This window comes from Adiantum capillus-veneris, chromosome 18 (assembly GCF_014529385.1).
Source record: "Adiantum capillus-veneris isolate H3 chromosome 18, ASM1452938v2, whole genome shotgun sequence".
Classification (NCBI taxonomy): Eukaryota; Viridiplantae; Streptophyta; class Polypodiopsida; order Polypodiales; family Pteridaceae; genus Adiantum; species Adiantum capillus-veneris.
Window position 1 is genome coordinate 15,190,813 of NC_140948.1, and position 24,475 is coordinate 15,215,287.

The 24,475-nt window shown below is 45.8% G+C and overlaps 1 protein-coding gene across 4 annotated transcripts in view; it reads right to left on the minus strand.

The window, feature by feature from the left end:
* Positions 1-1,967: 1,967 nt before the first annotated feature.
* LOC147435269 (uncharacterized) overlaps positions 1,968-24,475 on the minus strand; it is a 73,682-nt gene continuing 51,174 nt past the window's right edge. For all 4 annotated transcript variants that reach the window (XM_086488345.1, XM_086488344.1, XM_086488347.1 and 1 more), the window contains 5 exons: positions 20,596-20,675; positions 20,262-20,527; positions 2,840-2,917; positions 2,689-2,751; positions 1,968-2,514 (listed from right to left, as the gene is read on the minus strand). In XM_086488345.1, the coding sequence (XP_086344471.1) occupies positions 2,470-2,514; positions 2,689-2,751; positions 2,840-2,917; positions 20,262-20,527; positions 20,596-20,675 (532 nt within the window). In that variant the 3' untranslated portion in view covers positions 1,968-2,469. The remainder of the gene's footprint in view (positions 2,515-2,688; positions 2,752-2,839; positions 2,918-20,261; positions 20,528-20,595; positions 20,676-24,475) is intronic.

The following is a 24,475-nucleotide window of genomic DNA, read 5'->3' on the forward strand; positions in this document are numbered from 1 at the left end:
ATTTATCCTTATGTGCTTGGTTTCACATTTATATCCCATTTTGTTATTGATTGGTGTCCCCTAAACGAGGAAAAAATTTATATTTCAATCACAATGCTTTTGATGTGAAGTTGTTTTGATAATAGAGTCGCTTTGAGAGGTATTCTCTAAGGATTATGGACTCTAAAATATCCAAGAAACCACTCACAAAGTTCACAAAAGGCCCAAGGTTTGGTCACTCACTTATGCAACCCTCTTGGAATCCAATATGTCTACATACTACATTGACCACTTTACCCTGCCCACTTTTCTATTAAACCATCATGAATGCATCCGAGTCCATTTTACAACAGCTTGACTGCCCTAGCCGTACTGACCTAAAATTTTGCGCCTTACGAACTTGTTCAAACTTTCAAGGTGACTTCACCCTTCAATGATGTGACGATTGCATTTTGCTTTAAAAATTGAACTGAATTTTTTTAAAATCAAAATTACAAAAAGCAAAAGTAACTATGGATTGAATCGAAAAGTTCTTCCTTCCTTTTGAGAATCAGCAATCTCTACTTAGACCATATCATTGCAAACCACGTTGGTTGAGTTTGGTTTAAAAAATTGATCAATAATTTGCCAAATTCAGCTTATTTGCTTAAAGTTTCCATACTTTTCTCCCCAATCTGGACTTGAATTATCAAGACGAACCTTCCTCCCTGCTTGGCAATTAAAATATTTGTACAATAAAACAAAATATTCGCCTCAAAAGTGTTTTCTTCATCAAGACAGCGTAAAATTACTCTGCTTTGCTTCGCCTGCTGGCCTCCCTCCCACCTATTAGCAATCAACCACGACGCCTTGTTTAAAAATAGTGTGTACATGGACACGGAATCTGTGCCCATTTAGGGAGAAATATGCAAGAAAAAGAGGTCACTGTAGGAGAGATGTGTGCAATACATTTGAATTAGATCTCATCCTCTTAACAATTATGAAAGCTTATTATAATAACAAATATTAACTCCCTTTCCGACTCACATATATCCGATAAAAACAAGATGAAAGAAGCATGTCAACGGGTGCTAGCTCACTTGGTAAAGTCGTAGCATGTGTGCCTTAAGGTCTTGGGTTCCCCCCCCCCCCCCCCCTCTCTGGCGACCTTTAAGACATGTTCTGAGTCCTTAGGGACTGTTCCCATATGCCTCCACCATTGGGGATTGGGTGTGTGCGTGTGATGGGATGCCTCTCCCTACCTATGAGGCCATTGTACATAGGGTTTGTACGTGTGTTTCAAAGTTCCTGTACAATATTCTTTTCTTTTTTAAGCATCAAACACTTTGTTCTACTAAAAATAGGAAGTGGAACAAAAGGCTCATCATGAGTCGCCCACATAGTGAAAAGCAGCAGCATGCATGACAGCTTCATTTCTATCCTGCAGTCCTTCTTTAGAGGAGAAAAAAATTGTAATAATAACTAATATTAGTCCTGAGATTTGATGAGCACCATGTTGGTTTTATAGAATTAAACCTTGCACATTCAGAGAATGCAATTTGACTTGCGAACCCATTTGAGGGTTTGCTACCCATAACCGTAGATGCAGCCAATGCACGTGGAAAGACATTAAAAATGCTCTTACAAATTTCTAGAATGTGCTTTTGAAAGGTGGCATGTACAAGCAACATTACATGATCTTGAAACTTGTACACATCCATGAGCTAAGAACAGGCAGTTCCTGGTCAAGAGGCACAATAAAGAGCCAATGATGCAGCAAACATAAGTAAGCTCACAAATCAAGACCCATTCCTGTCACCGTTGAGTGATTCTGGATCTTTCATCCGAAATATTCCTGTATCTTGTCTGGATTGGGGGTGGGGGTGGGGGGGGGGGGGGGGGGGGGGGGGGGAGTCAGAAAAGCCGTACTGGAGACGACACATGCACCACTAAACTTTGAAGAAACACTGAAGAATCAGGAATGTGACAAAAACACAAGGCAGTAAGGATTGTTGTGAAATCTGATCACTTCAGATGTAAAGATGCCGAGTATCTGTATACAAGCAACATAGGAAAGATTAAAAATTCAAAGAAACAAAAAAGCATGCCGTTCAAGGCAGAAAAGGACTTTTTGCATGTCATTGCTCCACAAGGAACATCACTTTCATCACCCTCACAGCTTGGGTGTACGTTCACAGATTAGCAGGGCCTTGCAATGAAATGGACATTTGACTTGATGCCTATGAGAAATTTACAAAGCTACCTCCCAATACAAAGAAATAGATTGCCAGTGTCTAACCAGCTGGGGAGTTGGACAACTTTAATCATTACATGTACAGAGTGAAGAAATGCCAAAGCAGGCAGAGGGGCCCTCCCAGTAAAATTTGCTGTCTACCTATGCCCACTGGAATGTTTGAATCGGACGGCAACCAAAACTTCACTTGCCTTGAAGAGCTCAACCCCCCCTCCCAAAAAAAAAAACGCCTGCTCAAAGACCTGAATGTTGTTTAATTACTTTCTCGAAGACAGAGCTATGAGTATCTTCTTCCTGGGTCCCTGAAAAATCATGAGACAGCTCAAACCACAGAATATGAGGTACGTTTATTCCAGCTATGACACGATCAAAACAAGATGGGCATTCTCACCTCAAATTCACTAATGCTGTTTACCACACAAGCACACCACAAATCATTCTCCATCAACAAAAGCTCAATTCAGTAAATAACTTACCATTGGGAGTCCCAACTCTTTGAGATCGTCATCATTCATATTCCTCAGGGCTGTCATATCTATCTGCAGTTACCAAATATTCTGTCAAACTCCCACATATTCAACAGTATCCTACATTGAACATGAGAGCAACTACACCAAGTAACTGCACCTCCTCTGCTTGGAATGTTATAGAGTATTTGCCAAGACCAAGGGACTGTAGAAGAGTTGCTACAGTTGGCTGCTCAATCTGCAAAAACATGTCTTGTAAGTGGACTGGCATTCAAGTAACATGCATTTAAAGACCCTCATACAGCAGCACCTTTCCAAGCTCCCTTCCTCCGCCGCCCCCTGTGCTCCCCCTCCCCCAAAAGGCCAGCTCCCCCTCTTTTCTCTCCCTCTTTTCTCTCTCAATGTTACCCACACAGAAGAGATGTCAAAAAGGGATGACGTGTCATGACTATCAATACTGGAGCAGTGAAGAGGCTGACACGAATAGAACCCAGATGCCCAGATCTCAACATAGCAGCCAGGTTTCGCACCGCAAATCACGGGATTGTACGGATGCTGATGTGAAAGTGCTGACACGGTAGCTGAACAAACATGCTGACATGGCAGCATACGGATCGGGATGATGTGGCACTTCCGGCGCTGGAATTGCTTTTTGGCAACCATTTTATGGTAATTTTTGGATGCTTTTGGGCATCGGTTATTGATTACCAGTAGATTTACGTGCTTTTAGCACTTTGTAAAAATAACCAATAATTTTAAGTTGCTTTGGGGCTTTTGGGGCCAGGTGCCTATAAAAGAGAGGCCAGGATACCATTAGTCTCCCGTCCCACAGACAAAGACTATACATGACAATTGGCTGGGGCTGGTCCATACACTCAAGGGCCAGTTTCACAGAATTTAGGGCAGCTCTGACCGCATGCGGGAGCGCCGCGAGGCCTTCTTCTTACTTTGGCGACCAAGGCCCTTCTTTACCATGGTTTATGGCGCGCCTAGATGGCAATACCGTCCACCAGTCTGGTGTTTCCTCCTTCCATATCCTGATTTAGCCATCATTGTACATATCTTACCTTTTCATTGTAAGTCTCCCCACATTTTGATGTATCCCTCTCTAGCAGGGGCACGTTGTCGCCTATTGGGCAGTATGAGAGCCACGCACAATGAGAAGAAGGAGATCTAAACGTTTCTTTGTATCGAGACAATCAGTTGGCAACGGGGGACGTCGCTAATCGACGACGTTTTAACATGCCATCTTAAAGGGGGCCAGAGGGAAAACAGTGTAGGACTATCAGAAGGGGAAGAAGAACGTATAGTTTTGAAGCGTTGTCTTAGCCGTCAATATTTCTCCCTCTAGCTCTAGCATTTTGAACATGAATCAATCATAAAAGAGGTTCTTTTCTTGAGTGGTGACACCGAACACTGCCAAAGAGCTCTGATACCAATGTAATGTGCAACGGAAGTGATTGATGGTGCTCAGGATGAGTGCTCAATGCATGTTCTATGAATGAGAGAGAGAGAGAGAGAGAAGAAGAAGAAGAAGAAGAAGAGAATATTAACGTCGTAGGAAACTATCCCAGGAAACCTCAAAGAGGTATCCGACGAGAGTTGAACTCAAGACTAACACAAGATGGGGTCCCAAAAACCTCCTCCAAGGGCCCCCCCCCTCTCTATCGTTAGACATGTATCTGCTTTAGATTGCACAAATGCTGATACAATCGTCCTAGATGCTGAGATGCTAATGGGATCTTGCTAGCAACTCATGCTTAGATCTGAGAGGCCAAGGGCTGAACCTGAAAACGGGTTGATCTCGCTTGGGACTACAACCTGAATACGAGGCTAGGGCTGAAATCTGAAAATGCTGGCTGATCTGAGGGCTGAATCTGAAAACGTTGACTGATCTGCTGTCTTGGGCTCAAAACTAAAAACACTGGTAAGGATGGCTGGATCTGCAACGGGACAACGAGGTTATGGCTGAAATCTGAAAATGCTCGTGCTGATGGCCAGATCTGGAACAAAACCGCTTAGTTGCACTTCTTTCAATGGTGAATCTGTTGCATTCTATTGTTGCTCATGCTTTATTTTCTTCTTATCTTCAACCTCATTTTCTTTATACTTGCTAGGACTTGCACCACCTTCTCTAACTTCCAAGTAGCCCTAGTACCCAAGAGGATCACCAGGATTGGTTACACGATTGGAAGAGACTTGGAGACTCCACCCACGACAGCTTCAGTTGCTGCCAAGGCAGCGGGCATTCCCACAGTTCGCGTTCTGGTTCGGGATACCCACGCTCTCCCGAAAGTATTCCTCCTTCCGAGGGTGAGTGGTGGCTGGTTCCGCCAGCAGGTAGAGTATTCAGGTCTCCCGAATCAGTGCTTCATCTACCGACAGATGGGCCATCTAGCAAGGGCATGTCCTCGTCGGAGACTCCCACCTATGGCGCAGACCCAACCCCCAAGGCCGGAGCAGGCACAACAGACAGGTACACAGGGCACTCAGGCTGGCACTTCTGCACAACCAGGTGCCCAGGCAGCAGATGGCTGGCAACAAGTCCATGGCCGCCGACGACAGGGGGGTGCTCGCCCCCCTGTGCCCCCCCCCCTCCCCCTCCCTAAGTGGCCACCTTGCGCTAGTCCAGCAGCATTGGGTTCTGACAAGGAAGGGTTTCAACCCTCTTCTGCAGGAGGACATAGTGGAGCCTCCCGCCACTGCAGCCTCGTCACCACCAGCCCCCTCACCCACAAGCGCCCCCCCCCCCCCCCCCCCCCCCCCCCCCCCCCCCCCCCCCCCCCCCCCCCCCCCGGCGCCCTCCACTAAGTCTTCAGTCGCTTCTCCTGACCCAGCACGCGCCCCACCTGTAGAGGGGACTGGACAGTCTTCGGCTGACACCTGCCTGTTTAATCCAAAAAGGGCGGTAGACCATAGACTTAAACTTTATTTGCTTTCACCCATTTAATTTGTCGCCCACTTTACCTGTACTTTCAAGACACAACAAAGGGGAAAGGGATACAGGTTGCTAGATTGCACCTGTATGAGAAGACCGACACCAGATTGGCCCCTAAATAGGCACCCCTTTCGGTATTTCTTTATTCTTTAACAGTTAAGAGGAAGTACAAAGAGTGCTTATAGCACTTAACCTGTATCCCGCAGTTCTTAACCTGTATGTGGGAATTTGGGCAGCATAACGGTGTAGAACCCTGCCCAAATCAGTCTGCAAGTAGGGAATCTTAAGGAGACCACTGTCCTGGTCCCTAATCAACCATAAACTGAGCAAAACAGAGCATAACCAGTCTCTGTAATTTCTGGTTTTTCTCTGATTTTTCACTGTTTTCAGCTCCCTGTAGCCCCTGTACTGTCCCCTGCACCTTGAAGTAGCTGCCCCTTGAATCTGGAGAGTTTTAGGGCACCAAAACAGTCCCAAATCAGCAAAAATCAGCAGCCCAGCTGCGCTGAATTTGCACCTGTTTGTGAGGTATTTAGCCTCACCGGTTCCTGCTTTTGGTGTAGCAGTTAGCTACACCAAAATGACATGAAAAAGACTTCCATTAAGTTTTAAGAGAAAAATTCAAGATTTTGTTTGGAGTTGTGAAAATTAGTTAGCCAATCAAAGCTGAAAGATACAATTTAGAGAATCTTGCATTTAGATAATCTTCCTAGCTTAGCTAGTTCTAAAGTGAGTGTTTTAACCTTTAGTCATAGCTAAGGGTTAGAACATAGCTAACTAATCAAGAGACTCATCCATAAGCCCAAAACTCTTGATTGATTAATTTCAACAAAGTGTAATTTATTTGACCTTAATGGAAGTGTAACATTTCATAATTATCTGCATTTACTCATCTCACATGTGCTTTACATTCCCCTTATGCTTTATTTCCATATGATTCAGCTTACTACGTGAGGTCCCCACCTGCTCAAGAGGCTCTTGCCTCAGCACAAAAGCATGAACCCACAACTGTATACATTGGTCAACTGAGTAGCCCACTAGAGGGCATCACATAACTGCAAAGAGGGGAGAGAGAGAGAGCAGTGCGAGCTGTGCAAGGCATCAGTTCTTGCACTTCACTGTACATAGAGGATAAGCAAGCACTCCATAGCTCTTAACCTGTAACAAAGCTGCAAACGAGTCTCTTCTCTCATTTTAGGCGCCCCCTCTCTAGCCAGAAGTAGCAGAATGCTCACAGAGTGCCACATGGCACACTTTCCGACTTTGGGCATTCCCGGCTAAAAATATCTCAACTGGTGCATCAGTTGACTTTGCAGCAAAGCAATAAAATGTTCCTCTTGTCATTCCAGAGCTAATGACGCGAGCTAATGATGCGAACACATTATCAGGTCCAAAATAGCAGTTCCCTAAATTTTAGGAGATGCTGCCATTGTATCTTTCTAGGTCATCTGACCCTCTTTGTACAATGCAGCCACACCAAGAACTGAAATGTAGCCTATGTAGCAAAGGATTCCACTTTGGCTAATCAATGACCCCACTTTGGCTAACCATAGTCCTTGTCTAACCTTAGTGCTCTCTTGCCCTCAGGCCTGGACTCCCTCTGAACAGTTCCACATTAGCTATGCAATGCAGGGCAGTTAGATTTCCAGAGGGGTGTTTCCAAAAAGTGAAAATAAATAAATAATAAGAAAGAAATCAACAAAAAGGATAGATAGTAGTCACATGCTGGTGACATACCCCCCTCTTGAAATCTCAAACGTCCTCGTTTGCATCTGAAACCGGCCCGTAGTGCGGTAGGCGTTGGCTTTCACCCAAAATTCTTTACTTTAGACACACACACAGAGCACTTTGCAAAAGAAGACCTGTAACGTGAATTAACACTTAATCACACACACGGCTCGGAAGCTAGAATGCTCCGAGCATACGCCGACAACCTGTAGGCCCCAAAATTGGCACCCCTTTCGGTATTTCTTTATTCTTTAGGAGGGTAAAGTACAAAGAAGAGTCCTGGGAATCCTTAGACTGTATCCCACTAGATACCGCTTGTTTTGGCCAAATTTCGGCAACATAACAGCCCCTAAACTTGCGCGAAACCAATTCCCCTGCTGGAACTCGCTTCTACTGGCGTATACCCTCTGATTCCTACCCAAAAACAGAAAATTCAGCACGCTGTATTTACTGGTTTTTGCCCTGTTTTCAGCCCCAAACAGTCCCCTAACTGTCCTCTACCAGTGGGGCACGATTCCCAAAGGTTCTGGCGTCCGTATGGCTGAAAAACAGTAAAATTACAGCCCATACACAGCACTGATTTTGCACCTGTATGGTGAGGTTATGACCCGCACCAGTGCCTGCTTTCAAGTAGCAGCTAGCTACCCTGTTCCTGCTCAAGGAGGCTCTTGCCTCAACACAAAAGCATGAACCCACACAGTTGTACATCAATCAAATGAGGAGCCCTCTTGTGGGGCATCACATAACTGCACGTAGGGGAGAGAGAGAGCAGTGTGTAGTGTGCAGGGCATCACTCCTAGCACCACACTGTACATGACAGGGAAAGGAAGCACTCCATAGCTCTTAACCTGTGACAAAAGCTGAAATGAGGCCTCCCAGCTTAAAAATCAGTGCCCATTTTTCTGCAAGGGGAAAGTTCATGAAAAATCGACACTTGGCGCATTTACAAGCATTTGCCCGTTTCGGGTTAGCCGCTTAAAAATATCCTAACCGGTTGCCCAGTTGACTTCGCGGCAGAGTTGTAGAATGTTCCCCCGGAGGTAATGTCGCGAACACATTTCACGGCCCAAAATAGCAGTTCCGTAAATTTTAGGAGATGCTTCTGTTGCGCTCCCACTGGTCTTCTTACCATCTATCCTCATTGGGACTGCATCCAAAAGTGCAATGTGGCCCAACTGTCGGATACTTTTTGTTGGTAGTCTCACCTTGACTTTACGCCTTAATTGAGTTCACTTCCTAGTATCCACCAACTTGCTAAGTGCGACAGGGGAACCTATATGATCTTGCTCTGAGCCTAGACATCCTCTTACCATACGAATTCCAATGCCGACCACTACCCATCTGGGGGTGAAACTACCGTTCACATTGGCCATGCAATGTCCGACCGTTTGCTACTTCAAGAAGAGGGTCTCAAAAACAAAACAAAACCCCTTGGAAAGAAACCAACAACTAAAGTTAGCGGTTGCCACGTCCTCGTGACATAGTTAACAGTTGGCATGTCCCCGTGAAATTACCCCCCTCTTGAAATCGCAAACGTCCTTGATTGCATACCATAAATACACGCCAACAATGATCTTGTGCTATTAACACTCTTTTATCATCGCATGTATCCGCAAGAAAGGTCATAACATATAGATACAAATGACTTAATGAGGCCTTCATACTTTTGTCATTTCCATCTATTACACTGAATTCATATGTACATTTGATGTACTAGCTCTATCATTACCCCTCCTTTGCACACGTTGGGTTGGGGCATAAGTAGGCTGTAACCCAAAGGCTTCAAGGTAAAGCTGCAATACATTTGGTGACTCTGCCAGTTCATGCTCTTCCATCCACTTTGCATCCATAGGCGGATAGTTCTTGAACTTCACCAAATAGCCTCTTGCAACTTGTCCTTCAACTTTTCTGTCCTTATGTGCCAAAACTTGCTCAGGTACAAGGATCTCATCAAGTTCCTCAACTTCTGGCTGATCCTCATCTGGCATATCTTCTGGCACATCACCCACGAAGGGTCTTAGAGACTCACGTGAAACGCATTATGAATCTTCCATGCATCAAGCAATTTTAGCATGTAAACCACATCGCTCATCTTGTCAAGCACTTGAAAAGGCCCATAGTAACGCATGCTGAGCTTAGGAAACAGCCGTTCCTTGCCCTTCATCTTCTTTAACCTTGCCTTTTCGAACCTTAACAGAACCCAATCACCAGGTGATAGTAGCAATTCACGACGGTGACGATCAGCAGCCTTTTTCTGCTTTACTTGAGTCTTCTCCAAGGCAACTTTAATCTTCTTATACATCTCATCCATGTTCTCAACATATCGATCTGCCTCAAAGATCTTGTCCTTTGTATGCAAAATGGGAGGAACCTTTTTGCCGCCTTCAACAATCTCAAAAGCTGCTTTGCCAGTAGACGAATGCACCGTATTATTGTACGCATACTCAAGCATAGGCAAATACTGTTCCCACTTGCCCTTATTATCTGACACATAGCATTTCAGCAGATCTAAGACAGTAGAATTAGCCTCTTCTGACTGTCCATCAGTTTGTGGATGAAACGAAGACGAGAATTTGAGCGTAGTGCCCATGTTCTCAAACAATCCTCTCCAGAACAAACTGGTCATGCGAGGATCACGATCACTGATAATCGATTGTGGCATACCATGGTACTTAAACACATTGTACATGAACAAGCGTGCCATCTGATCAGATTTTATCTTCTTCCTGACAGGGATAAAATGGGCCTGCTTGCTGAACCTGCAGATAATGGTCCATATACCATCACTCCCTGTTGGCGTCCTTGGAAGATCAAAGATAAAGTCCATAGCAATGCTTTCCCATGGCCTATCCGGAATCGGCAGTGGTTGTAACAACCCTGGTGCCTTTTGCCTGTCAAACTTGACCTTTTGGCAAACTATGCATGCTCGCACAAAGGCATCCACATCTCTCCTCAAGGTAGGCCAATAGAAGAATGTCTCTACCGCTTTAACTATTGCATCAATGCCACGATGCCCTGCATACGGTGGGACATGACTCTCTTCTATGACCTAATGTCGCAGTGGCCTAGTGACACAAAGTCTGCCATGCATCATCATAAAACCATCTCTGAGAAGGTAGTGCTCGTGATGTTGCCCCTCTTGTAACTGTTCAAAGATCCTTGCAAAATCTTCATCAACAATATATTGTTCCTTCATGTCATCTAACTCATGATGATAAGGAATTGACGCAGCTGAAATTTGTGGCTTTCTTGATAATGCATCAGCCACAACATTCTTCTTGCCTTCCACATGCATAATCTGGAAGTGGAACATGGAAAGAATGTTTGCCCATCGCATATGCTTTTCGGACAACTTTGAGTGTGTCAAGAAGTATCGCAAGGTCTGATGATCTGTTTGGACAACAAAATCAGCACCTAAGAGGTAGTGCTTCCAGCTAGAAAGCGCATGAATCACGGCCAAGAGCTCTTTCTCATAGACTTGCATAGTCCTCTCTGGCCCTTGCAAAATTCGGCTTTCATAAGCTACTACCCGTCCATCTTGCATTAGCACTGCTCCGATGCTACTGCCACACGCGTCACACTGGACCACAAATGACTTCCTGAGATCTAGCAAAACAATAACTGGATGTGAAGTCAACTTTTCCTTTAAGAGACTAAAAGCTGAAATCTCTTTTTGGGTCCATCTGAAAGTGACCTCTTTCTTTTGCAATGCGTGAAGAGGCGATGCTATCTCTGCAAAATTTATGATAAACCTTCTATAGTAGGAACACAATCCCAAGAAGCTTCTGACATCGTGCACAGTCTTCAAGTCTGGCCATGTCTTGATAGCTTCGACCTTTGCGGGATCCATTCTAACACCATCCTTTGAGACTATGTGGCCCAGAAAGTGGATCTCTTCGAGGAAGAATTCACTTTTCTTAGGATTGACAAGTAACCTGTGACTGCGCAGCTCTTCAAACACAATGGTCAAGTGACGCCTATGCTCCTCTTCATTGTTCGAATACACTATCATGTCATCAAAGAACGTTCCAACAAACTGTTGATGCCAGCGAAAAATCCGGTCCATCATTCTGTTGAACGTGGCAGGAGCATTTGTTAGCCCAAACGGCATCACTAGAAACTCATAAAGACCAAATGTCGTTCTAAACGCAGTCTTGTGCACATCCTCTGGCCTTATACGAATCTGATGGTACCCACTCTTAAGGTCTATCCTGCTGAAAATTGCAACACCCTCTAAACGATCGAGAATATCATCAATTCTAGGAATAGGGAACCTATTCTTGATGGTATTCTTATTCAACGCACGGTAATCAATACACATGCGCCATGAGCCATCCTTCTTCTGCACTAGGAGCACTGGGGAGCAAAAGGGTGAAGAACTAGGCTGAATCAGCCCCTTCTCTAATAACTCCTCAACCTGGCCCATAATCTCTTTCTGCTGCACCGCACTAACCCTGTAGGGAGGTCTACATAACTCACTGGCATCTGTGTTGGGCCTGTCACCCACAATGTCTGGCACTAAACCTGCCGTGGGTTTTCGCTTCTTGCCTTTCTGGTCTTCTTTATCCTCTGAGTCATCTGGCCTTTTCCTTTGTGGACAATTGATAGAAAAGTGACCAGGCTGCTCACATATAAAGCATTTATTCTCAGCCATTAGGACCTTCTTTTCCTCGAGCGACTTGCGCACAAAAGGCTTCCTTTTCTGTTTCTTTGCCTGCGCTCCAGAAGTCCCAGCTGAATCCTTGTCTTTGGTGGCCTTTTCTGACCCCTGTGACGCATCAGGAGCCGTTTTCACAAAGGGCTTCTTCGCTGATTTTTTCTTTTGCTGCCCTCCTTGGTCACTGCTCGGAAATCCACTGTCCTCTCCTTTCAAGAAGGCAAGACCAGTGTTCGCAACTTCCATAAGCTGAGTAAGGGTAGCCACTCTGTTCTTTGTACAGTAATCGCGAAGCCCTTTAGGCAGCCCACAACAATACTTCTTTATCTGCTCTGTTAGCGGCACAAGTCTGTAGGAGGTCACTGAGAGTAACGCTTTACAAAACCTCCTATTGTACTCCACCAAGCTCTTGCACGAAGCTGAAGTAAGTTGGTGCCAATCTGTCATGACGTCGGCTCTGGTTCCTACAAGCTGCCCCGCACAAACTCGGCTGAATTTCCACTGTTCCAGCCCGATTTCGGCAGCATCACTGTACTAGAACCCTTCACAGTCAGTATTTCCACGCAGTGGCCGACTTTCCCGACGCATACGGGCACTTTGCAAAACCTGGCGAGAATCTGCAGCACGCTGAATTCTCTGTTTTCAGCCCTGAAAATGCGCCAGATCACCTGTACAGCGGTCCCCTTGCGTCCCCGAACCTCCTAGGGGTATTAGGGTCCGTTTAGGGCCAAAACCCTAAACCTGCAAAAATACACAGCAGGCTGTAATTCACTGTTTCGGGCTCCGTTTCGCGTGCCGGTCGCATCCCTAGCAAGTCCTCGAGCTCCCGCACCTGTAGGGCTACTTGCCCTTTGAATCGGACGAGATTTCTGACGTGAAACCTCTCCGTATTCACCTGTACCTGCGGGGGGATTAGCCGCTAGCTAATCCAGTACCTGTGCAAGAGGCTCTTGCCTCGGCAATCGCGCATGAACCCACACAACTGTACATTGGTCAAATGAAGAGCCCACTAGAGGGGCATAACATACTGCCAAAGGGGAGAGAGAGGGCAGTGCGTAGCGTGCAGGGCATCACTCCTGGCACCGCACTGTGCATAAGAGGGAAAGCAAGCACTCCATAGCTCTTAACCTGTGACAAATCTGAAAATGAGGCTCTCCCCTCTTCAAATTCAGCGCCACTTCTTGTTGCATGAGGCAAGTGCACCAGAATGTGCCACTTGGCACATTTACAAGCATTTTCCCGTTTCGGGGTTGCCGCCTAAAAATATCCCAACCGGTTGCCCAGTTGACTTCACGGCACAGTAAGAAAATGTTCCCCTTGTCATTCCGGCGGTAATGACGTCAACACATTTTCAGGTCCCAAAATAGCAGTTCCCTAAATTTTAGGAGATGCTGCCATTGTATCTTTCTAGGTCATCTGACCCTCTTTGTACACTGTGGCCACATCCAGAACTGAAATGTAGCCTCTGTAGCAAAGGATTCCACTTTGGCTAGTCAATGACCCCACTTGGCTAACCATAGTCCTTGTCCAACCTTAGTGCTCTCTTGCCCTCAGGCCTGGACTCCCTCTAGACAGTTCCACACCAGCTATGCAATGCAGGGCAGTTAGATTTCCCGAGGGGTGTTTCCAAAAAGTGAAAGTAAATAGATAATAAGAAAGAAATCAACAAAAAGGATAGATAGTAGTCACACGCTGGTGACACTAAGCTTTGGAAACAGTCTTTCCTTGCCCTTCATCTTCTTTAACCTTGCCTTTTCAAAGCGCAGAAGCACCCAATCACCAAGTGAAAATACCACTTCACGACAGTGACGATCAACTGCTTTCTTTTGCTTTGCCTGAGTCTTTTCTAAGGCCACTTTGACCTTCTTGTACATTTCATCCATGTCCTGAACATACTTATCTGCTTCAAATATCTTGTCCTTTGTATGCAGTATGGGAGGAACTTTCTTGCCACCTTCAACTATCTCAAAAGGTGCCTTGCCAGTTGATGAATGCACTGTATTATTGTATGCATACTCCACCAATGGCAAATACTGCTCCCACTTTCCTTTATGCTCTGACACATAGCACTTCAGCAGATCTAGGACAGTAGAATTTACCTCTTCTGACTGCCCATCTGTTTGAGGATGAAATGACGAAGAGAATTTGAGAGTTGTGCCCATATTCTCAAACAAGCCTCTCCAGAACAAACTTGCCATGCGTGGATCACGGTCGATAACAATCGACTGTGGCATGCCATGATACTTAAAAATATTGCTCATAAACAAGCGTGCCATTTGATCTGGCTTTATCTTCTTCCTGACAGGGATAAAATGAGCCTGCTTGCTAAATCTGCAAATGATGGTCCAAATACCATCATTTCCTGTCTGCGTTCTCGGAAGATCAAAGATAAAATCCATAGCAATACTTTCCCATGGTTTATCTGGAATAGACAGTGGTTGCAATAACCCTGGTGCCTTTTGCCTGTCAAACTTGACCTTCTGGCATATTATGCATTCTCGCACAAAGGCATCCACATCTCTTCTCAATGTAGGCCAGTAGTAGAATGTCTCAACCGCTTTAACTGTAGCATCGATACCACGATGCCCTGCATACGGTGGGACATGACTCTCTTCCATAACTTTGCGTCGCAATGGCTTTGTGACACACAATCTGCCATGCATCATCATAAAGCCATCCTTGAGAAGATAGTGTTCATGACGTTGCCCATCCATTAGCTGCTCGAAGACCCTTGCAAAATCTTCATCATTTGCATACTGTTCCCTAATATCATCAAGCTCATGATGATAAGGAATTGAAACAGCTGAAATTTGTGGCTTCCTTGACAAGGCATCAGCCACAACATTCTTCTTGCCTTCCACATGCACAATCTGAAAATGGAACATGGACAAGATATTTGCCCATCGCATGTGCTTCTCAGATAACTTTGCCTGTGTCAAGAAGTACCGCAAGATCTGATGATCCGTTTGGACAACGAAATCTGCACCTAGCAACGAAATCTGCACCTAGCAGGTAGTGTTTCCAACTTAAGAGAGCATGAATCACGGCCTGCAGTTCTTTTTCATAGACCTGCATAGTCTTTTCTGGCCCTTGCAAGATTCTACTCTCATAGGCTACTACCCTGCCATCTTGCATTAGCACTGCACCAATGCTACTACCGTAGGCATTACACTGGACCACAAATGACTTCCTAAGATCTGAGAGCACAATGACTGGATCTGAAGTCATCTTTTCCTTTAAGAGATTAAAAGCTGAAATCTCTTTTTGTGTCCATCTGAAGGTGGCTGCCTTCTTTTGAAGAGCATATAAAGGTGAAGCAATCTCAGCGAAATTTCGGATAAACCTTTTATAATAGGACCATAGTCCCAAGAAGCTTCGGACATCGTGCATCGTCTTCAAATCTGGCCATGACTTGATCGCTTCAACTTTAGCAGGATCCATTCTGACACCATCCTTTGAGACAATGTGTCCCAAAGTGAATCTCTTCCAGAAAAAAATCACTTTTCTTTGCATTGATGAGCAACCTATGGCTGCGTAGCTCTTTGAACACAATGGCCAAAGCCTATGCTCCTCTTCATTCTTTGAGTAGACTATCATGTCGTCAAAGAATGTACCAACAAACTACTGGTGTGGACGGAAAATTCTGTCCATCATCCTATTGAACGTAGCAGGAGCATTTGTGAGACCAAAGGGCATCACTAAGAATTCGTAAAGGCCAAACGTTGTTCTAAAAGCAGTCTTGTGCACATCCTCTGATCTAATGCGGATCTAATGGTACCCACTCTTTAGATCTATCCTGCTAAACATAGCTGCTCCTTCTAATTTGTCCAGAATATCATCAATTCTAGGTATAGGGAACCTATTCTTGATGGTATTCTTGTTCAGTGCACGGTAGTCGATGCACATACGCCAGGAGCCATCCTTTTTCTGAACCAACAGCACTGGAGAACAGAATGGAGATGAACTGGGCTGAATCAGCCCCTTTTCTAACAGCTCCTGTACTTGGCTCATTATCTCTTTCTGCTGAGCCGCACTAACCTTGTACGGAGGCCTATTTGGTGGGCTACTGCCTGGCACCAAATCTATCGCATGGTCCTCGGGTCTCTTTGGCGGTAATTGAGACGGTAATGAATCGGAAAAACAGTCACTATACTGTTGTATAGTGACCTTTCTTTAATTAACACAGATAAATTTGATTCATCACAATCTGACACTTCATGTGCAAAAACCAAGTACGCAGAAAGATGCTTTTTCATTACAGAAGTAATAGTAGAAGTAGTGGGAATAGACTCCCCTTTAAGCTTTACATCCAGAATGTGAGTCTTTCCCCTGCTCTGTACAGTGATCTTTTTGTTGTAGGCATCCATGATTCCCTGTACACGAAACAACCAAGGAATGCCTAGCAACACATCACATCCATCCAGTGGCATGATGTAAAATTCTTCAGCATCTACATAGGACTGGATATGTAGGCGCAACTTTCCGATGATGGGTGTCACAGCCTTTGTATGGCCAGGACATGCAAACCTGCCTCTGCTGTATACCCCATCTCTTCAGGTCTGATTTCCAACTTTGAAGCTAATTCTGGGGAAATGAAGTTGGCTTTGGCACTTGGATCAAAGAAGATAAGCATTGTTTGATCCCTGACCTTTCCCCGTGCTCTGCAAAGCTCACTTGCATCTGAATTTGGCTTGTCGCCCACCATATCTGGCACTAGACCAGCCATGGACCTTTTCCTTTCCTGTCCCCCTTGTCTTCAGAATCAGCTGGCCTTTTCTTTTGAGGACAATTCTGAGCAATGTAGCCAAGCTGCTCACAGATAAAGCATTTGTTCTCTGACCTCAGGACCTACCTTTGCTCTTCCGACTTGCGAGGAAAAGGTCTTTTCCATTTCTTTGCTGGTCCCTTTGCTGGTTCAGTCGTGGCTTTGCCTTTCCATGCTTTGGCTGGCTCCTGAGTCACTCTAGGAACCTCATTGAGAACGTACTTCTTCGCTGAATTTTTCTTGGCTGATCCTTCCTTGACGCCAGTATTGAATTCACAATCTTCTCCCTTGAGCAAACCATTGCCAGTGTTTGCTACCTCGATGAGCTGCGTCAAAGTAGTGACTTTGGTCTTCATGCAGTACTTTCTCAATCCTTTGGGTAAGCCACAACAGTATTTTTCAATCTGTTCTGTCAATGGCACAAACCTGTAGGAAGTTACTGGAAGTAGAGCTTTCCAAAACTTCCGATTGAAGTCATCCAGATTCTTGCAAGTAGCAGCATTAAGCTGGTACCATTTTGTCATGACATCTGCGTCAAAGTCATCAGATAACCATGCTGATGCAAAAATCTGCTTGAAGTAAATCCATGTGGACGGAGCTTGCCCTTGAAGCAATAAAGTTGTCCACCATTGTCCCGCATTCCCTGTCAAGAAGGTGGCTGCCTTGCGGACCTTTGAAGCCTCTGTAAAGTTTCCTCCTGCATAGGCCTTGTCAAACTGTTGGAGAATGAGAGAGCCTTCTTCCTGTCATCAAACCCTGTAAAGGTGGTGAACGTCACACCTTTGCCACCTTCTTTGTACGGAGTTGGCTTCTCCAGCGGCGTTAAGTTGTCATATGGAAGTGACTGAAACATGGGAACAATGTTAGGGTTCATCTATGTTCCTTGGCCGCTATGGGAGAGTCTCCCCATTTGCTGATGTAGCCCTCTGTTACAGGGGCAGTTTGTAGCCCATTGGGCAGGTTTGTTAACTAATGAAGGATCTTTTCCTCGGGGAAAAAAAAACTGAAGGAAAAGAATGTCATCACATAGTGGTCCGCTCCTCAATGAAACATCTGGAGACCTCCATGCACCAACCGCAAAGAACTGAGGTGGCAAGAACTCAGAGAGTGGGACTTCTGTTGGAGATGCAAAGCCTGCTGAATAGTCAAAGTCCTTGACAAACTGCCAAGACTCACTCTCTTGCTCCCCTTGAACAAAGCCTATTGTGAGAAGTACATGTGACTGCATCTCCAAGAGATCCAAACCAACTGGACTCCTGGGGCAACTCAGGCTGCTCCAAAACTGCCCTCAGTTGTTGATCCTCCTCTATCCCTCTGTCCAACTGCTTAGAAACCTCCTCTCAATCCTAGTCTGGTAGTCTCTCCTCTGGAGCTCTGTCTGTGGGTTGGTCTGCCTCCGCCAACCTCTGTCTCACTGACTGTAAACAAGGATAGCCTGTCTACCTGCCTGTCTCTGTCTCTGTGTTTGTTCTACATTATGATGTTGCTCAGCATTCTGCTGCTGCTGACTCTGTGTGTGGTTCTGCAGTCGAACAGAACTCTGTTGTGATTGTGAGGGTTGTCTCCTCCTCCGACCACTTTGTCTCTGCTATCGCCCTCTAGGACAAACCCTCACCAAATGCCCCATCTCATGACATCTAAGGCACTGATTCGGTCTGCCCGTAGGATCAAAGAAGCATGTTAGCTTTAAGGACGATCCCACTTCTTCTTCTACTTCAAAGAGTTCCGATAGTTCTTCCTGTCGTTCCAGCAAGGATGAAAAGAGATGGGGAAAAAAAAAAGAAAATCAAAGAAAAATTCTAGAAAGCAAAAAAAGCAATCTAGCAATTCACAGAAGGAAACCTTCTTTCACCTTCTATGACAGTTCAGACAGTGATGCCCCCTCGTAATGGACGTGCAAGGTGTTGGGAAGACCGTAGCAAGGGTTGTACATGATTATGCTGGCTTGATACTAACTACACAAACAAAAGAATTCAGGTCCATACGAAAAGACCAGAACATGGAAGAAAGAAATGCGACTTGAAGGAGTATGGCACGAAGAAGATTGAAAGAATGCTAGCCTCCATGAATACATTTCCCACTGCTGAGATTGACCTCAACGGAGTAGCAGCAACAGTACCCTGACAAAATTACCGAATTAAACCAAGAGGAACGGCCAGTAAGTCTGGATGGGAGAAGCAAGGAACTAGACCTTTGGGAGGGGCACTTCAGATGGTGCCACAACTTCAGACAGCGGAGCACCAGGTATGGCCAGACCAGATGGTGCTGAAACGGAGTTCAAGAATCAAAATGCACACACTTGAAGACGTTGATCAGTCGATAGCTGAAGGAGATCAGATCCCAGCCAGTTCACTCACTCCTTACAATAAATATGTAGCTGGGATACGAATAGAGGAGGAGACAGAATCCTTGACCAGAAGGAAAGGAGGGGGAACGCCCAACTGGTTATTACCAGATGACCAAGGGGTGGAAGAGTGGAACCTAGACACCAATGACCAAAAGATGGCAGACGCCTGAGACTTTCACGCCGTCCCTTCACTTACAGCACAAGTTTCAATTATATAAGAAGCGCCTAGAAGTACATGTATGGGCACGTTAATTGAACCGCTATCTGACATTATACATGTGACTTGCCTTGCATGTACAAGTGCTTGATACAACAAGATTAAAGGCCCACAAAAAGAAAGGCCAAAAAAGGGGAAACGGAGTGTGCAAAACTATGCCAGACACCATGAAACCAAATTACTGGAAACTTTGCTTTGCCTGTTGGTTGTCTCTATCAAAACCCTTCTAGGTATAGACTGCAGGCTGAAATCCAAGCTCACGTAAGCAGATCATTATGAACAAAAATAACTATCTATAAAATGTACGAAAAGTTTTATTATACATAGAGGAAAAGGGGGGAGAGGGGTACATAAGCAATTAGGGCTAAAAAACAAGGATGGAAGCACCTGCAACAAATAAGCACAAAAAACTTTCAAGCAGATGGCCATTGCAAAGCTGATATTCATGATGGAAATCTCACTTCAATCTGACAATAAAGAACTCTTAACATTGAAAATATAACAATATTTGCTGACAAACTGTTCAACGTTGAGTGCCAAAACACAGCAAGTTTTTATCGTGCATGTTTTGAAACACACAAACCAATTTCTGGCCAAAACATCTCCAGGACACAAGTACAAATTCAGACACTTGTACACTACAATTAAACACATAAATACGCACGCACGCACACACCCTTTTATTAAGCCTGAAAGTTTCTGAAACTACGAAAGGATAAGAGGGGCGGAAACACTTGCACAAAGCACAAAATCAAGATACACAAAACCAATGATCAAAAAAAAAAAAAAAACCAACAGCTACTTGAAATTTTACTTGGACAATACAGATTGGCAAAACAAAATGACGCAAGACTAGTTTCCTGATCATTTCACTCCAACACTTCAACAAGTTCTGGAGCCATAAATTTGACTTCGATTATGCACACTTACTGCAACAGAAACCTTATGGACTGCCTTGACACGAGAGCCAATGGCCGCTGCAGCTGGCAAAGGCCCTAAGAAAGGCATAGCCTTTGAAGGCAAGGAAGGATGCCTTCGAACAACAATTCTCTGTCCTTGCACGTGAGGAAGAGGGCCAGAAATTCTCTCACGCAGATCATTCCCCAAATCTGTTGAGCTACTTGAGATCTGTTTGCTTTTAGAGGGACACTTTTGGTCTAATTTGTATCTAAGATCCTGTCTGAGATTTTCCATCTCTGCAAAAGGTGGAAAGTCAGCTCGACTTCAAACAACACATCACAACAAGTACCACAAAGCAGCTTACTATGAAAATTTTCTGCTATCATAAAGTTCTCCTCTTCCTCATCGTAGACTTCTTGCTTCCAACCAGTTTCTAGCTGTTGCCTGGACATGAAGGAAAACAAGAATAAGGATAGCTACAAGCCTAAAATATTACTGTCCAAAAAGTCCAAATAAAACATGATTAAAAGCAGGAAATGCATGTTGAACACAGCACCACAAGTCCTCTACCCCAGTTCAGCACAATCTGGTTTACAATAAAGTTCATCTATCAATCTGCAACTTTATCAGACCAATAACTATCCTCCAATTGAGCATTACAATTCACAAGACAATGAACAACTATAACTGACTATGAGAATCTGTTTTGCACTGCAACTTTTTCACCTAGCTTTGTATAATCGCCCCCATTTAATGTCGCATACGCACTCGCTGCTGCTGCCTGCTCCCCCCCCGCCATCGCTGCCCTCGTGTAGCCTCTTCCAGCCCCACCTCCTGCGCGCAGCCATTCAGCCCGCCCCAGCGTGCTGTGCCCTGAGCGTAACCCCCCGCCAGCCCTCAGCGTGGTGCCCCCCGCCCAGCACCTGCACGCTGCTCTCCCACCCGGAACCTGCCCGCTCTCTGCTCACTGCCGCCCCTTGCCCCCCGTTTCGCCTCATTGCCCGCCCGCCCCGCCTCCGTTGTGGTGGGCTGTTTACAGCCTATCGGTGACAGTCTCGACACACTCACCAAGCCTCACTCTGCTTCGCCTCGACAGTGACGTTTCTTTGACATTACCCGTCGGAGCTTCTCAGAGGGTTGTCTTCACTCGGCCCCTTTCCATCACAACAGCAGACACAGATGGAGGCTCATGCTCCACCCTAGAGGGACTCTCAAGAAGCCCCCTTGCCCGACCCTGCAGAGCCCACCATCCGACTTGCTCTTTCGCCGACAGAGCAAGCAAGCCTCGCAGCAGAGGTGGAGCGCCTCCAGGCGACCTCCGTCATCTGCAAGATCATCGGCACCCGCCCTAGCAGAGGAGAGGTGCGTGATCTCCTCCACGCCCGCCTTTTAGCAGAGGTGGGCAAGATCCCCAACGTCCAGCTTCTCAGGCATGGCTATTACCATATAAAGTTTGAGACACCCGAGATGGCGTCCAAGGTCATTGCGATGAGCACCCTAGCCATCCGAGCAGTTCGAGCTCATTTTCGACAGTGGCGCCATGGTTTCGACCCAGCTACCAACGTTCTTGTCGAGGAGGCAGACCTTCCTATCTCAGTCTGCTTCCCCGGCCTGAGGAGGGAGTACCTTCCGCTTCTATCCATGATAGGCTCAAAGACTGGAACTGTTCTAGAGACACCATTCTACTACCTCGGGTGAGTGGTGATTGGCTCCGCCAGAGCGTGGAGTATTCGAGCCTCCCGTATCAATGTTTCATTTGTCGTCTGAGGGGCCATCTTGCGAAGGCTTGTCCACCGAGGAGGCCTCGACCTTCACCTTAGGCTCAGCCCCAGCCTCCTAGGACTGGTCAACAACAGCAGACGGAGTCAGAGGGTACTCAGGCAGAGTCACCCTCCAAGTCTGGGGCTTACGCAGAGGAGGGCTGGCAGCATGTTCGTGGTCGACGTCGACAGGGGCCACCACGTCAGCTTGGCCCTCCGGGTGGTCGCCAGGTCCAGGTCAACAGCAATGGGGTCCCTCAGGGAACCGTTTCGACCCTCTCAGCAGGACGAGATTCCAGCTCTACCCTCCACCTCAGCCTCACCTTCGACAGACCCTCCTCCCCCCGAGTTCTCCTCCGCCCCTGCCTCCTTCCCTGTAACAAACTTGGACACCCCAAGTCAAGATTCTGCCACGACACAGCAGAGGTTCGCTTCAAAACAGGTCACAAGAGACGACACGTCCCGGCGTAGTTCCGTGCCAAGAGGTATTGACCCCAAAGATTGGCGCCCCTTTCGGTATTTATTTTTATATTAATTTGTATGCAAAGTACAAAGAGCCCGAGGGTGCTCACTCTCAATCTCTGCGTCCAAATTCTCTGAGAAGTGCGCCCCTAAGGCCAGTTATAAAGGTTACATGGGATGCCAAAAGCAGAGCCCCAAAAGCTTTTAAAATAAAGAGCTAACTGTCCCAAAAGCTGCCAGCGCTAAATCAGCCAGAAAAAAGCAGCAGCAGAGATTGCGGAATTCCATACAGAGCCACGTCAGATGTCAGCCCAAAAGATGGAATTTCTGTACAGCCTGCCACGTCAGCTGCCATACTGTCCTGCCACATCAGCAGTCAGCGCACAGCCCAGACGTCCGTATTGTCAGTCGTGTGTGTGTCCGGGAGGCTCTGTCACGTCACCAGTTTGTGACATCCCCCCTCCCCGCCTCGCCACTCTTCTTATGCCGCATCCCGCCCCCCCACTCCTCCATCTCCACAATTCCCCCCATTCCTACCCCACAACCGACCCATGGGATAGGACCTTCCTCGGCTGCTAGGAGATCTCTTGGCAGCGCTTTGCCACGAGTCGCTTGGCAAGAGAGGGACAGCTCTTCTTGCGTGCCCCCCTTCTGGTGCAGACCTCTCCCTTTGCAACAGTTCCTCGGGGACTGACAAGTTTCGACATTCGTCTCGCAGGTGGGATTTCTTTGCCTACGACTTCACGCGGTTTCTCAGCGACCCTTCACCAGACTTTGAGGCAGCTTGTTTCAGAGTTCATGTATTGTTCCTGTAACAGACTTGGACACTCCAAGTCAAAAATCAATCGCGACAGCACCAAATAACCACTTCAAAACAATTCACAGATCACAATCGATTTGCACTGGCCCGGCGGAGTTCCGTGCCTAGAGATATTGGCCCCAAAGACTAGCGCCCCTTTCGGTATTTCTTTTTGTATTAATCAATCATCAAAGTACAAGAGAGCGGTTAGGGTTTCACTCTCAGACTCTGCGTCCAGATGCTCTGAGAAGTGAGGTCCTCACCACTAATTTAAAGATTACAAGGGATGCCCAAAAGCAGAGCCCCAAAAGCTTCAAATCAAAAGCAATTGCTCTCTCTCTCTCTCACAGAGAGTCAAAACTTGAAAGCAAAAGCATTCTCTCTCTCTTTCTCATATTGTAGAGAAAAAGCAAAATTTGTGTCGCTCATCATTTTTCCAAACAAAAAAAAATAATAATAATAAAGCTTCCGCGATTTCTGGAATTTAGGGTTTCTGGCAGAAATTAGGGTTTGCAAGAATTTTAGGGTTTCGGCTGTCCACCACATCATCACTTTGTGACATACCCCCCTCTTGAAAGCATTGTAATCAACCACGATTACGCCTACAAAACCGACAAAAGCCATAAACCGTCTTAGCAAACACTGACTGTTAGTACCTACGTACTAGGAACACACATCTAGCACATGTACAAAATCGACAGTCACATCACACGACATCACAGGACATCACCAGACATCACAGGACATTCAACATTCATTCGGATCTTGGAGAATGTGCATCGATTATAGCACTCTCAACGAAATCACCATCAAGATCAGATTTTCGATTCCTAGGATCGATGATATACTCGACAAGTTACAAGGATCCTCGTGCTTTAGCAGGATTGACTTGAAGAGTGGATATCATCATCTAGATCAAGATAGCGCCAGGAGATGTCTACAAGACAGCTTTTCGGACAACTTTTGGGTTATTTGAGTTTTTCGTGATGCCTTTTGGCTTAACCAATGCTCCTGCGACATTTAACCGGATGATGGACAGGATTTTTCGAGAATACAGGCTATTTGTTGGCACTTTCTTTGACGACATCATTGTTTTCTCCAAGAATGAGGCAGAACACAGAGATCATCTGCTTCAAGTCTTTCAGGCATTACGAGATCACACGTTAGTGATTAATGCAAAGAAAAGTGAATTTTTCCTACTAGAGACACACTTTTTGGGACAC